General features: G+C 47.8%; 1 protein-coding gene across 2 annotated transcripts in view; it reads left to right on the forward strand.

Annotated features, from left to right (window-relative positions):
• Positions 1-8,037, forward strand: part of LOC144721415 (complement C3-like) — a 161,501-nt gene extending 153,464 nt beyond the window's left edge. For both annotated transcript variants that reach the window (XM_078599031.1, XM_078599032.1), the window contains one exon: positions 6,727-8,037. In XM_078599031.1, coding sequence (XP_078455157.1) covers positions 6,727-6,868 — 142 coding nt within the window. In that variant the 3' untranslated portion in view covers positions 6,869-8,037. The remainder of the gene's footprint in view (positions 1-6,726) is intronic.
• The last annotated feature ends 3,745 nt before the right edge of the window (positions 8,038-11,782 follow it).

Raw genomic sequence — 11,782 nt, forward strand, 5'->3', positions numbered from 1 at the left:
CCCCATCAGCCGGCTACGGACAGGTGGAGTCTGCGGGCTTATCCACAGTGGACATGACAGGCTGAGGGGGCTGTGGATCCCGCGTGCACCTATTCGTGCCCGAGGCACACGCGCAGGCGGACCCATGTGGCAGTCGGGAGAGCGCGTCCGCATTAGCGTGACAAGAACCCCTACGGTATTGAATGTCAAACGAGAACTCCTGTAAAGTTTCCAGCCATCGTGCCAGCTGGCCAGATGGCTGGTCAACTTTCATGGAGTATTGCAAAGCTGCATGGTCCGTGCGCACAATGAATTTCCTGCCATACAGATACGGGCGGTATTGGCGGACAAAATGCATGATATATTTCGATTTAAAACTTTCGTGACTGCAGGGATTCATCTTCTTGGTTCTTTCGGTAAAGTCACGTAGAATGGAAATAATAAAATAATAAAAATAAAACATAATAAAATAATTCTCACGACGTTTCGGCCACAACGCAAGCAGCCGTCCTCAGGTGAAGAACAGGTCTGTCAGAAAGACAGCGTCTGAATGAACACCACCAGGCTTGGCAGCGTATATTTAAGCTGGGTTGGAGGGGGAAGAGCGCCTTGACAAAGGAATTTGCATATCAAGAGAAATTTTGCATATTTATGGGAAATGCAGGTATGTGATTAGTACTACTTATGCCCGTGCATTATGCAGGATTAGCAGCATCAAAGGGAGGGGATATGGGAAATGCAGGTATGTGATTAGTACTACTTATGCCCGTGCATTATGCAGGATTAGCAGCATCAAAGGGAGGGGATATGGGTAGCATTAATAAAGGGAAGGAGTGTTAATAGTATGTGGCTGCAGTAACTAAAACCACCACGTAAACAACTAAAGTATAAACTACATAGTATCATCAGTATACTAAATATACTCTACAATAAGTTGAGTTACTAAGAGTAATACATTACAATTCTACGTCGTAAAAAATATAATATGCTGCCATCTAAACTTTATTTTCTTACATCACACGAGTATACACCGTACTATATACTGCCATAGACAAACCCAACATTAAATTATATACTGTATTGCTATAAACCACCCTAAACCTTATACATTGTAATATTACACTATGTATTATTCTACCCACCCTAATGTATATCACACTGCTGTATATTCACTATATGATTATACAATTACGATACTATATATTACTTTGTACATTGTATTAAGCATATAAATTGTATACTATTTGTTATTATACACTGTACCATTGACCGTCGTGTATTTCGTTGCTTCCTCTTAGTATCTTTTACGTGGTGGTTTTAGTTACTGCAGCTACATACTATTAACACTCCTTACCTTTATTAATGCTACCCCTATCCCCTCCCTTTGATGCTGCTAATCCTGCATAATGCACGGGCATAAGTAGTACTAATCACATACCTGCATTTCCCATATCGCTCCCTCCCTTTGATGCTGCTAATCCTGCATAATGCACGGGCATAAGTAGTACTAATCACATATCTGCATTTCCCATAAATATGCTAAATTCCTCTTGATATGCAAATTCCTTTGTCAAGGCGCTCTTCCCCCTCCAACCCAGCTTAAATATACGCTGCCAAGCCTGGTGGTGTTCATTCAGACGCTGTCTTTCTGACAGACCTGTTCTTCACCTAAGGACGGCTGCTTGCATTGTGGCCGAAACGTCGTGAGAATTATTTAATTATGTTTTACTTTTTATAATTTTATTATTTCCATTCTACATGACTTTACCGAAAGAACGAAGAAGAAAAATGCATGATAGCCAACAATTCCCGCCGGGTGACGCAATAGCGGGTCTCAGCCGGAGAGAGAACGCAGCTCCCGTAAGCCACAACGTGTTCGACGCCACCCTTACATTGCGATAGGACAGCGCCAATACCCGTGTCACTAGCGTCGGTATCCAAAATGAAAGGCAAAGCGAAATCAGGGTAATCCAGCATCGGTGCTGACGCCAATCGATCTCGTAGGCCGCGAAATGCCTTCTCCTCCTCCAGCCCCCATTTGAACCTCTGATTCTTCGCCGTAAGGAGGTGCAGCGGCCTAGCGATTGTAGCAAAATTTAGTACAAATCTGCGGTAATAGGAAGCGAACCCAACAAATCGACGCACGTCCCCGACTGTGGCCGGAGTTGGTCAGTCCTGAACGCACACCGTTTTGTCCGGGTCCATGGCCACCCCATCAGGGCTGACAATGGGACCCAAATAGCGCACGGAGTGATGCAAAAGGTGACACTTCTTGGGCTTAAATTTCAATTCAGCGGAACGCATCCTCGCAAAAACAGCATCCAATCTCTGAAGATGCTCCTCAAACGTGCAACTGAAAACAATGATGTCGTCCAAATATATCAGGCATGTGTCCCACTGCAGGCCGGTCAACACGAGTTCCATTAACCTTTGGAACATAGCGGGTGCAGCGTTCAATCCCATGGGGAGACAATTAAACTGAAAAAGCCCCTGCGGCGTACGGAAAGCCGTTTTTTCCTTCGACGACTCGTCAAGGGGGAGCTGCCAGAACCCCAAGGAGAGGTCGAGGGTCAAAAAAAATTCGCCCCAGACAAGGCGTCGAGGGACTCATCCATACGCGGCAGGGGGTACGCGTCTGCAACCGACACTTTATTTAGCCTCCGAAAATCAACACAAAAACGCAGACTACCATCTTTCTTCTTTACCAGAACAACCGGAGCACCCCATGGGCTGTTAGATGGAGAGATAATGTCAGCGGCCAGCATATCATCCACCGCACCGCGAACGTGATCCCTCTCCGAGGGGCTCAACCGATGCGGATTCATACGTATGGGACTAGCATCTCCGGTATCAATGTGATGGGAAAGCAGCGAGGTGCGTCCCAGATCGAAATCATCCTTGCTAAAGTCATAGGAATATTTGGACAGCAGCGCGCGAAGCGCGGACCGCTGGTACACAGTGAGGGACGTGTTTTCCTGACACAACCCGGCGATCCATCGATCGTCCGGCGACTTAGAAGCCGAAACCCCCGCCACGAGACCCTGCCAATCTGCTTCAGCATGGGCTGTGAAAGCGGTAGTGGCATGGGCCAAGACCGTACCGGCCGGCACCACAACATTGTCTGCGCCTCCGTTCAAAACATGCAAAAACGGAGGCTGACCCGGACGAATAATTGTCTGGGCTGTGACCAGCGCCAGGCCGTCGGTAACAGCGTTGGATGGCGACAGCAACAAACCCGCCGCCCCCTCAACCCCAGGCACGGGTTTACGATAGCGCAGCGGAATGAGCATCTGCGATCCCGGAGGAATGTCGACCGAGACGTCGGCCAGCGCCTGCACCAGGAGGTCCGGGGTGGAACAGCCCCATGGTGACGGCAGAAAGAAAATCTTATGGCTAGCCGGCAACTCAATGCAACCCTGATCCACCCTTATTTTAATTGGCATCCTTGCCAGGAAATCGGTCCCCAATAAGCAAAGCACAGTGAGGGACCTGGAGATCAACACCGTCCCCGAAGCCGACACGTCCCCAACGGAAATGTGTGCTTCCACCTGGCCCACAATGCCCATACTCCCCCCGTTAGCAGCAACACACGTATCAAAAACCAGACGTACCCGCGACGCCAGAATGGATAGATGGAAAATAACATCCGAGACGATAGTGGTGGACGCGCCCGAATCAACTAAAATCCGCACATCAACCCCTTCTATAGAGCCCGGCACGGTAGAAGTCCCTGTGGCGGCCGCAACGACTCTGCGAGCCAGTTTCCACCACTGCGTGACCATCCGATGCGGATCAGCTAGAGTCCCCCTATTAGGACAGGCACCCGGAACATACTCAGATAACGATGAATGAGGTGACAGGCCTTGCCGGGTGTCTGATGCTTACCGACTTGCCCGACACGGGTCACCGTCCAACGCCGATGGCGCATCCTTAGGCGGGGACTCCGGGCGAAGAGGTGAACGAGGTCGACCCCAGCACTCGCGTGCGAAGTGTCCGAGATGGCTGCAGCGATAACACGCCATGTCGATCCACCGCCCGGCCCCCACAGCGTCCCGGCGATCCGCCGACGAGGGCACCGAGCGTGGCACCATTCCCTTCCGCGGGACCCATTGGCCCGCCGCCGCAGTGAGATCGCCAGGCCCCGCATTGTCCCGGATGAAGACGACCTTCGATGGTGTCCAACCAATGGGTTTCCCATCAATGGCCATCTGCGCCCAACGGCACAAGTTAAACTGCGCGTCGAGGCACTTGGCAGCTAACCGGGAGGTTAGCTGCTCGTGGCCGCACATGGGCAGTGGGATGCCCAGGTCCTTGGACAACTCCAACATCTTCCCCAGTATCAAGGGCTCCAACAAGTCGGGCTCGGTCTTGGGGTATGCGGCCATGGCCAGCGCAATCAAAGCGCCACGGAAGGCCACGGGTGATTCCTCCGGTGCCCGTTGTCTTTGGACAAATCTACGGTGAGCGTCGTCCGGTTGCTCGTATGCTACCGCCATCTCGTCGAAAGCTTCCTTTAGCGTTGCCTGCTTTGTAGCTGGGATGGAGCGGAAAAACTTTAAAGATGCATCATCGAGGAGTGTTGGCAGGACCTCCAAGGCCTCCTCATCCGTCCACTTGGCGGAGCGGACAGTCGATTCAAAATGCCAAGCGAATGCGCTCCAATCCCCGCCAATGGCAAATTCCTTTATAGAAGTCAGACGGTGGCTGCGAGCCCTCCCGCTGCTCCCACTCGAAGCGTCTGCCCCACGCGGCGGTGACAAAATGGCGGCTTCCCGCCATTCAGTCGTGACCGCGCCCAAGATGGCGGCATCCTGCCGCGTGTCGGGGAAGGCGGGAAGCCTCGCAGAGGCCACAATGGCGGACGGCTCGGGCCCACCCGACGTCTCCCCCTGCAGAGGCCCGATGCGTGGTTGTCCCGGCGCCGTCGCCGGCACGACCAGAGTGACCAAGTCCAGCAAAATAGCCCGCAGCGAATCAATTTGCTCCGCTACGTGCTGCCAGCCGTTCTCGGTGCCCGAAGACGTAGAAGGCCCGGCTCCCGCGACGATCTCTTGCACTCCCGCCGTGTCGCTTGCCGCCGTCCCGTCCGCACCATCCATACCCGGGACCGCCACCGCTTGAGTAAGGTCCCCGTCGTCATCCGAAAAAGGCGAATTTTCTTTTTGAGATGTTTTGACATCTTGAACCGCTTCTGACCCCAATGTAATAAAGGACTTCGCCACACACTGCTGTCACTCTTTATTCCCGTTGGCACTCGCACTCCGCTGGTCCCGACAGCAGACCAGCTGCTCCTCGCGCGCGCCCCACACGCGCCCTCCCATCAGTCTCTCCGCTTCCCCGCTCCCGCACACCGCTGGCCGACGGTGTGCCCAAGCTCCTCCAGCCACGTGGCTGATGGCACGGAATCCCTCCGGCCACCCAACGTGGTTCCGATTCGTGACTCTACCAACTGACCACAAGCCCTTCCGGGATCCCACCTATATTCTCTTCACCACGTGACCCTGTCTCCTCCCTCTCACCACGCCCTTTACCGAACCTTCCAGATCTGGCCTCCGCATAGCGCCTTGCTGGCTCCGCCTTTAGGTTCCGCCCCTGCTCACTTCGCATCCGATTGGGCCCGAGGTGAGCGGCGGACCTTCACATACGCCCCCATACTGGGACCCGCCCCCCAATACCATGGGCCGTATGATTGGCCCAGAGCCGAGCAGCGAACTCCGCTTACGCTCGCATTACACATGCAAAGAGTAACCTAAATCACTGAATATCATGAAACCCTAGCACATATCGATTATAAACTGCAGTAAATAAGAAAGTGTATTTATTGTCTAGGGATGTAATTAATTACACTCTAATGTAGATTTTTTTTACGGGCGGAGGGACCTCTATCAGAATGCTAACTCACACACTGTGCCATAGGCATGGAAAAGATTATGCATAATATTAAACAGTCACTGCCATCTCAAAATTAATGCAATGACTATAAGCAAGTAGAAACATTGTAGAACTGGAGTCATGTAATCTGCTTTTTGTGTTTAGTTTATTGTCCTTCCCCCGTACCTCCGATTAGCACGGTTGGCTACATAGGGTGCAAAAGAAGTTCAACATACATGCATTGAGTGTGATTTGAATATTGAAAGGGAGTTGATCTGATGACGTGTGTACAATGGGAGTGCATTCCACAAAGATGTAACTGCAAACGAGAAAGCACGCCGACCTATACTCGTACACCTGATCTTTGTTGTGACTAGCAACTCGACTAGATGAGCGAAGGAGTCTCGATGGGGTATATGAAGAAATGAGAGGTGAAATATAAGCCGGAACAAGAACATGACACTTTTTTAAAAGACAAAAAGCAGCATTTTGTATGAGTTGAATGATAGAGTTATAAAGGCCAAATAGGAGAATATTTTTAAAGTTATAAAGTATGAATTAACATTTCACCAGCATCTTGAGTTAGGGAGTTGCAGATCTGGGAAATCCTTCATAGGTGATTGAAAGCAGTTTTGGAAATGAGAAATATGATGAGAGAAAGATAGTTTTGAGTCCAGGAGGATTTCAAGATTGCACACAGTTTTTACAATATTCAAGTCAGCCTATTAAGTGAACAGAATATTACTGAAATTCAATGACCATGGATTTTTCCCGAACCATGTCATAGCAGGTAGTACACACGTGAACATCACCATTTACACACGTGTACCTGAATGTGGAGTCTTCCACTAAAACTTTGTGTTTTTGCATGTGTAGGTTTCAGTACGTGTTGGACTCCAGTTCATGGGTGGAGCAATGGCCCATGGATGAGAAGTGTAACCAACCAAACGTGCAGGCATTTTGCGCCATCAAACGCGAATATGAGTTTAGCATGCAGATCCAAGGCTGTTCTTCTTAAAGGGTGGTTAGCCATTGACTACAACAACGCATTCTACCATGTGCATTTAGATGCCTTTACAAAGTACAAAATACAATTTAAATTAGCGCATGGGTTTTCGCATCCAATATTATGATTCATATGACAATAGGTTTTTCTCCTTTTTTCTGGAAACAAAACAGGTGTTGAGATGTTAAAACACCAAACTGAAACCTTTTACAAGGAATCATGTAGACCAGAGGACGCCAAGGCGTCTAACACAGTTTGAGACGAGGCTCAAAATAAAGCTGTCTCTGGTGTGGACCAATCAGTTTCAAAGACAGTGCATATATTATCAGAGTATGTTTTTTGTTTGCATTATGGCTGCAGGTATTGTGGTCTATGCAAACATGACTCCTTGTAAAAAAGGTATCAGTTTTGTTGCCAGATAGAAGGGTAAAAAACCAATTATCATCTCAACACCTGTTTTGTTACCAGAAAAAAGGGGAAAAACCTATTATCATATTTTCGTGCTGGCAAAGGAGGTCCCATGATATGATTCATAATTGATCTTGTGTTAGGCCTTGTAATAATCTTTCCAAATTTGTGTCGTTAAGGCACTCCACTACCTGACAGTCAAAAAATAAAATAAGCATGTGTACATGCATTTATTGTGCCAATTTATTATTAACGCCAGTAATATAAAAACAATTATTCCCACAACATAATTTTGCCAAAAATGTTACCTATTATATATATTTTCCCTTTGAAGGCCATAGTGTGATTGACAAATGTTTTAGTTATCTTCACGTACACCGATGCCCAAGTAGCAGCATAACCAAGTAACTTGTTATTTGATTGAATCATTTAAAGATATACCAATACACAGAATCTACACGCATTCCTTTTGAACCTAGATTAGTCTTTGCCAATAGTGTCCAGAAAATATTTCAAATTCGATGTAATATTTTAGTCTTCTGCAATAATCAAAACCCTTGCCAACTTTAAGCACATCCTGCCTTGTTTGTGTAAACAGGTAATGTTCAATTACCAAACAATAATTAGTGCTTGCAATTTATTCTATCCTCTGCACCTATTTGCAATCACTTGTAAGGTTTCACCTAGACGAGTATAGTCATACAATTGTGCACATTCTGTTATAATTCTGATTGTACTGTTTTGAATAAATAAAATATTGCCATATACTGTAATGCGCTTCAATGTTTTCATAATGAGATATTCACACACTGATGGTGAGCTGTTTTCGCACATACGCAGCCAACCATGCTAATCAGAAGTGCAGGAGAAGTACAACAAATTAAACACAAAGTGGTTATAAAGAAATACATTTTTAAACTAGATTTAAAAGTATATATAGTAGCTCAGGACTTCTGGTGATGTCATGACTGAGTGAAAAACTCGAAGTGGATTGCTCCTACCCCATCCCAACCAACGGACCCCTTTTAAACCAGGTATTCCACTTATCGATAAAAAATTTAATTTTTCTCTCCTAACCTTGAAGATATGAAGGAAGGCTTTGGTAAATGAACCTCTCCACCCAAAGCCATTGGAAACAATCTACAAGACCCTGCTGCCAAGCACCTGGGTGGGATGCAAGAACTGGGCCTGATCTGGTGGCCTAGGCCAGGGAAAACCCTTCCCCATACTCACAAACACGATGGAAGACTGATTCCCCGGTAAAAAAGCCAAGGTTTCCTCCCCGCTAGCCTCCCCAATCAAGTCAAGATCGGATGCCCCTGGGGAAGGAACCTGGGATCTCCCGAAAGCCTTACCGGAAAAGGTGGAGAACACTGCTATATTTAAAGTGTTCAACGAGAAGCTGAATAAAGGTGTGTGGGAGGGTGGAGAAGCTACAAGCAGCCATCAACTCCATCCAACCCTCGCATGAGAAGCAGAATTAAGTGACGAAGACCCACGAAGCCACGATGTTGGAGCTCAAATAAGCATATAACAGATTGGACGTAAAGGACGGGAAAGCCAACTGAAGGCATACGGCCTCCCGGAAGGAACGGCCTCCCTATAGAACATACCATGACACCTGCCCGACACCCAACAATGCACTGACTCCCTTGGCATGCTCCCAGTGAAACTTGAGGAGATAGTCCATGCGTACCGTGTGGTGAGAAGAGGCAGAAGGGACTCCATCTTGTTTGCAACCCGCCAAAGTGCCACGGAAACCCTGAAGGCAATCCGAGCAGCAAAGGTACCCTCATGATGGGCAACCGCACCTTTGTTTCCCCAGACCTTACGCCGGTGGACAAAAAGAAAAGCAACCTCCTACATTTACACATCTAGTTTGGAGAAACAGGGTGCAATCTCAACTCCTATACCCGGCTAAAACTGTGAACCCAAATTGGGAATAGATGGCTGGACTTTCTAACATCGGGTGAAGCAACAGAATGGAAGATGGTGCAAGAGATCCTGCAGGAACTGAAAGGGGAGAGAGAACACATTTGAGCCGGCACGTGGTAACTGGGACTTCCGGACATGGAAATACGTGCAAAACTAGGGTCCTCAATGCCAGTGATCCGGTGCTCATCAGGTGGCGTCGCATAATGGCAATTTACCGCGTGACCCCCCAAAACCTCCCTTCCACCTTATCCCCCTACCCATCATGCACTCCAAACAGGGTCATCCTCACCCCTCCCTCATGCCCCTGTTGTATATGTAAGCCTTTTTCCAAATTCATATTAAGAATAATTCGGCCAATAATTTTTTTTATAACAATAATCGGAAAAAATATATATATAAAACAGATACCCCCAAAACTCTCAACTCTACCCCTCACAAGCCACACCAAGCATCTGGAGGTCGTAAACATTCCATGAAACAACAAACTTCGGGGCAAAGAGGGGTGAGAGACTATCTGGAAATCTCCAGATTGACAAAGGGCCTATGACCCCGACCTTCCCAAAACGTTCTGGACGATTCAGGATAAATATGCAGGGCTAGAGAAAAACACACACGCTCAGAGCAGAGACAAACAACTTTACAACTCGCATCTTCCTTAACGGTAAAAGTTTGAAACTCAGCAAAAAGAACAAATCGACGTTATAGACTGCAGTCTATATTAGTTGCTTTATTATTACTTATTTTATGTCACCCTTATGCAATTCATATATATTATTTTGAATTGTATCTTTGTATCTATGTAACTTCACCAAATGAACCAAATACACGAGCCCCTGCCATCACGAAAAACTTAAGTCCAAACTAAAACTATTCCTCCAGCATTGAAATATGACTCAAAATAAAACACTAATTCCTGGAGACAGACTCATAACAAAGCTTGGCAAAACCCTCAAAATAATGACGTAATGAGGAGCATTACGAATATTGATTAAACATAAAACCGAATAGTAACCACAATTTATTAAGACCGGGGGTAACTCATAAGAGATACAAGGAATACATCTAACACACAGGACCACATAATATGTATCCCATAGAACCAAAGCCTCCCTGGCCACCTTTGTCTTCCAACAATTCGACACAAACACATGCCAGCCATAAATACGTATGAAGGGATCTGGCCTCGAGATGACAAGCACTCAGAGGGAGTGGGGAGTCAGGGCGGCCGCGGAGAGAGGACGCGGATAGAGGGCATCTGGTTTTTGTTTGTTTGTTTTTCTCTCGCAAGAAACGCGCCGAGAGGGGAGGGAGTTTCACGTTCTTTGTTTAAAGCACAAGCGCACATCACGCAATTCAGTCTTGCTTTAGTCTTGCTCAGGCTTGCGGTGCCGTCACGAGGGAGCAGTCGCCGACCCCAACCATTGGTGTCATGTCTCGCCGAGAGAAGTGACGGTGTGTGGTTAAGTGCGAGTGAAGCTGGCGAGGATTCCTGCTATCACTCTCGTGAAATAGCGGAAAGCGCCCAACGTCGATCACGCAACGAACGAGAGCATCATTCATCGCCAGAGAGCACGGAGCAGTGGAGAGAGCCTGAGCCAGCGCAGCCCTGAAGTGAGGGCGGGAGAGGCACCAGCGGGTTCCCGTGTGAAGCAGCTGCACACCAAAGGCGAAAGCAAGGAGAGAGAACGGAGCAGTGGAGAGAGCCTGAGCCAGCCACCCGTGAGCAAGAGTGTCAGCGCCAGCGAGAGCGCCGTGTTTTTAATACACACACACACATCGACCAGCACCAGCTGGGAACCAAGACGAGTGAGGAACCTGCTCAGCTGACGAGCGCGCGCGCTATCTGACGACGGAATTATCGCACACCACGACGGCGAGCGTCGTGCTGACTCGTCATCCAGCAGCGGACAAACAGCTGCAGACGACACGCCCGAGCGAGAGGGAACTCCTCCGAAGCCATTTGTATGACACGCCCACCCTCACACACACACTCACTGCTCCACAGGGAACAAACTACATTTTGGTACAAGGAATGCCCAACCTCGGCGTCTGCTTTATGCGAAGAATTGATCAAAGAAGACACACGCACACAACACGCATATCGGGACGAATAAGATTGTTCCAAAAAGTTATCTTTGTGTTTCGAGAAGGGTTGCCATTCCAAGGTGGTGCATTACATATCAACTGATCGTGAAAAGCATTTGCTGCCCATCGAGTTACATGAATACGATTGTTAGAAGTATTTTAGTCATTCATTTTCGTTAATTGTATAATCTTGCCAATGAATTAATTGACATATACTTTGTCTTTGGGGTAGATAATTTGCTTTTATTGCCTTTCGTATGAATATCGTCGCATGCCTGTTTTAAAGACTCTCCATCGCCGTCTAAGCTCGCGTTATGCGGTGGAATGAATGATATGTGCGGTTGCCAAAGTGAAACAACGTAATTCTTGATGGTTATCTATACTGCTCGCGGAAGGAAATTTCAGACTCGCACTCACACTCTCAGACACACACACTCACTCTCACACTCTCAGACTCACACACACACACTCACTCTCACACTCTCAGAGTCACACACA

This window comes from Lampetra planeri, chromosome 11 (assembly GCF_965212315.1).
Source record: "Lampetra planeri chromosome 11, kcLamPlan1.2.h2, whole genome shotgun sequence".
In the NCBI taxonomy this organism is placed as follows: Eukaryota; Metazoa; Chordata; class Hyperoartia; order Petromyzontiformes; family Petromyzontidae; genus Lampetra; species Lampetra planeri.